Raw genomic sequence first — 3683 nt, forward strand, 5'->3', positions numbered from 1 at the left:
GGCCCCCTGTGCCAGACTTGGAAGGGACAAAGCCTCTCACAAGTCCCCTTGGCGTCAGCAGCCACTGTCCTCCCTTCCCAAATCTTGCCATTCTTCTAACCTTCAGCTGCAGAGAGATGGGAGAAGGTGGAAAAAGGGCCTTTTATAACCAAATTATTTCTGTGCATTCATCTGCCATTATGTTAATGCATCGCGAAGCCTGGCAGATGGTACAAAAGTCAATTATGCTGGTGTTAAAACGGGAGAAATTGACCTTTTCAGGACTCACTTGGATTCCAGAGCAGAGTTTGCAAACTCAGGTTTCAGGGCTGGCATGTGGGCGAAGGCTCATAGCACTTTGGAAGGGGGAGGGGTGGGTGGGGGTGGCCTCTCTGGTACCTGCACATTTTCTCAAAGAGCCCCGCGTAGCCATCACAGTTGGGTCTTCTGGGTCTTCAGGATGTTGCTGGGTTTGAAGGCCTGGCGGTCCTTCTCCTGGGCAGCCTCGATGTCGTACTCTAGAGGGCAGAGCAGGAGGCTGTGAGAGGGGGTCCACAGCCCCTGCCCTCAGCTGTGTTTTCAACAGAATTTGGGCTGGCCTCCCTCGGGCCCGGGAGAAGCATGGGCGTGGAGGACTCTGCATACTTATCCCACCTCCACACAGCTCTGCAGGCTGTTCCAGGGACGCTGTTCCTGTCCCTGCTGCGGCCCCCAAGGCCAAGGCCTCACACTGACCCACAGGGGCGCTGAGCTACTGTCAAAGCTTGCCCCAAATAGAGAAGACTGCTCACCTACAGCCTGTCACTTCACTAACAAGAGAGCTGGAGGCCTGCGGTGGGGCCCTGAGGCACAATGTGACTGAGGACATAAATGTGTGTGTGTGTGTGTGTGTGTGTGTGTGTGTGTGTGTGTGTACAGTAAAAATGTTCTACCAAATATTCTGTTTCTGATCCTGCCCCCTTAAGGCCCAGGCTGAGCCGCTGGGGTTGGGGTGGAAGCAGGTGGCCCCTCAGGCCTATGGTCACACCCCCTACCTGTGTCAGGTGAGTTCATCCAACTGCCTCTCTACCTGCTGCTTTGGGAAGACAAAGGAAAAGCCGAGTGGCAGCGGGTCAGGAGAGTCCCCTGGTCCTTATGTCACAGGGGAAACACTGAAAGTACACCCACCACCTGGTTCTCCCATCGACTGCAAGGGGTAGCATCTATTATCGTCTTAGCAACCACCTGTGGGGCTTGGCTTGGCTTGGCCTGGTAAGACTCCCAAGATGGTGCTGTGAAGGGCTGTAGGCGGCTCTGAGAATCTAGACACTGCGCTGAGACCAGTGGCTGAAGTTGCTAGTATGGGAACAGGAGCAGGGAGAGGAGAGCCCACCCTTCCCGGCACTGGGACTTAAGCAAACTCTGGTTGCAATAACTTTTCAAACAGCTATGACTCCTCCCCAACCGATGATCATCCTTTTTGAAAATGACCTGCCCTGGGTTCTCATCTCTCTGGAGCAGTTTTACCAGGAAGCCAGGACTGAAGGAAGGGCCTCAGCTCTGGACACTGGCTGTGGGCAGAGGGCCACGTGGGATCCTCTACCCAATGACCCTTCATGGTGACTTTTATTCTGCTTGGTTAGTCGTAGGTTATTCAATCAAGTCATATGGGAGCCCCTGTCCTCTGTCTTTCATCTCATTCCACACTCACTGGTGATTGAGTGAGTCCCAGAGATACTGCTCTGGGAACAGGGCCTGCAGGAGTGGCACCAAAGGGTCCTAGAGCCACTAACACCACAGGTGGTCCTACCTATATGGTGGCAGATCCAGATCCAGATGGCACGGACTCTCTCCAGGTCACTGTGGGCCTCCTGGAGCAGGTCGTTCACCAGCTCATCCAGGCCACTCTTGACTGTCACCTGGGGGATGGAAGGGGTGTGCCGTGTCAGGGCCTGGACGAGGGCTGTGGGGAGCCCGGCACCCTGCCATATGCAGCCAGTGTTCCCTTTCCTTCAGGCAAAGAAGGAAGAGGAGAGGCCCAGAGGGACAAAGGCTGGGCTGAGGGCAACTGTTGGTGGTGGTGGTGGGTAGCTGAACATGATGGGTAGTGCTGACCAGCTGACTCACTGGCCCTAGAGACACTACATCTTTTCTTTGTAAATTTTGGGATCAGCCAGGTGGGTATCTGGTTGGCTGTAGCAGCCCCTAATCATGGCTAATATTACCCAAAGCAATCTACAGAGTTAACAGACTCTATATAAAATTCCAATAGCCTTTTTTTTTCTTTTTTACCAATACTCAAATTGATATAGAATTGCAAGGGGGCTGGAATAGTCAAAACAATTTTGAAAAAAAAAGTTAGACTCATATTTTTGTATTTCAAAACTTACTGCAAAGCTACAGTAATCAAAATGGTGTGGTACTGACACAATGGATCATATGGACCAATGGAATAGAATTGAGAGCCCAGAAATAAACTCATAATACATCTATTGGCTAAGTGACTTTTGATAATGGTGCCAAGTCCATTCAATAAGGGAAAGAATAGTCTCCTTAACAAATGATGTTGAACAACTGGATATCTATATAAAAATAATAAAGTAGAACCCCTACCTCACACCATATAAAAAATTAACTCACAAAGGACCAATGACCTAAGCATAAGACTTAAAGTATAAAAATCTTAGAAGAAAACATGGGCATATCATCATGACCTTGGATTTGGCAATGGATTCTTAGATACAATAACAAAAGCATAAGGCACAAAAGAAAAAATAGATTAATTGGACTTCATAATAATAAAAAAAAACTTCTGTGCATCAAAGATCATTATTAAGAATGTGAAAAGACCACTTACAGAATGGGAGAAAATATCTGCAAATAATATATCTGATAAGGGTTTAATATCCAGAATATATAAAGAACTACTACAACTCAACAACAAAAAGACAACCCACTTTTAAAATGGGCAAAGGACTTGAATATACATTTTTCCAAAGATATATAAATGGCCAATAAACACATGGAAAGATGCTCAATATCATTAGTCAATAGGGAAATGAAAATCAAAACCACAAAGAGATATCACTTCACACCTACAAGGATGGCTGTAATAAAAAAGACAGACAAGAAGTGTTGGCAAGAATGTTGGGAAATTCGAACCCTGTACATTGCTGGTGGGAATGTAAAATGGTGCAGCTGTTGTGGAAAACAGTTTGGGTATTCCTCATAAAGTTAAACATAGAACTACCATATGATCCAGTAATTCCACTCCTAGGTACATACACAAAAGAACTGAAGACAGGGACTCAAACAGATAATTGTTCACAAACGTTCATTGCAACATTATTCACAATAGCTAAAAGGTAGAACCACCCATGTGTCCATCAGAGACGAAGGGATAAATAAAATGTGATAGGTCCAAACCATGAAATATTATTCATCCATTGGAAAGAATGAAGTTCTGATATGTGTTACAACATGAATGAACCTTGAAAACATGATGCTAAGTGAGATAAGCCAGTCATAAGAGGACACATATTGTATGATTACACTTATATGAAATATCTAGAATAGGTAAGTTCATAGAGACAGTAAGTAAATTAGAGGTTACCAGGGGCTGGGGTGAGGGAGAATGGGAACTTATTGCTTAATGGGTATAGAGTTTCTGGTTTTGGAAGTAGATAGTGGTGATGGTTATACAACACTGTGAATGTAATTAATGC

The 3683-nt window shown here is 46.0% G+C and overlaps 1 protein-coding gene across 1 annotated transcript in view; it reads right to left on the bottom strand.

Moving 5' to 3' along the window:
• The window catches only part of KY (kyphoscoliosis peptidase), a 42687-nt gene that overhangs the window by 14473 nt on the left and 24531 nt on the right, over positions 1-3683 (bottom strand). Inside the window, 3 exon segments of the mRNA XM_014451407.2 lie at positions 379-419; positions 421-497; positions 1769-1877. Of these exon segments, the coding sequence (XP_014306893.1) occupies positions 379-419; positions 421-497; positions 1769-1877 (227 nt within the window).

The sequence above is a fragment of the Myotis lucifugus genome, unplaced genomic scaffold (genome assembly GCF_000147115.1).
Source record: "Myotis lucifugus unplaced genomic scaffold, Myoluc2.0 scaffold_8, whole genome shotgun sequence".
NCBI classification, from domain to species: domain Eukaryota; kingdom Metazoa; phylum Chordata; class Mammalia; order Chiroptera; family Vespertilionidae; genus Myotis; species Myotis lucifugus.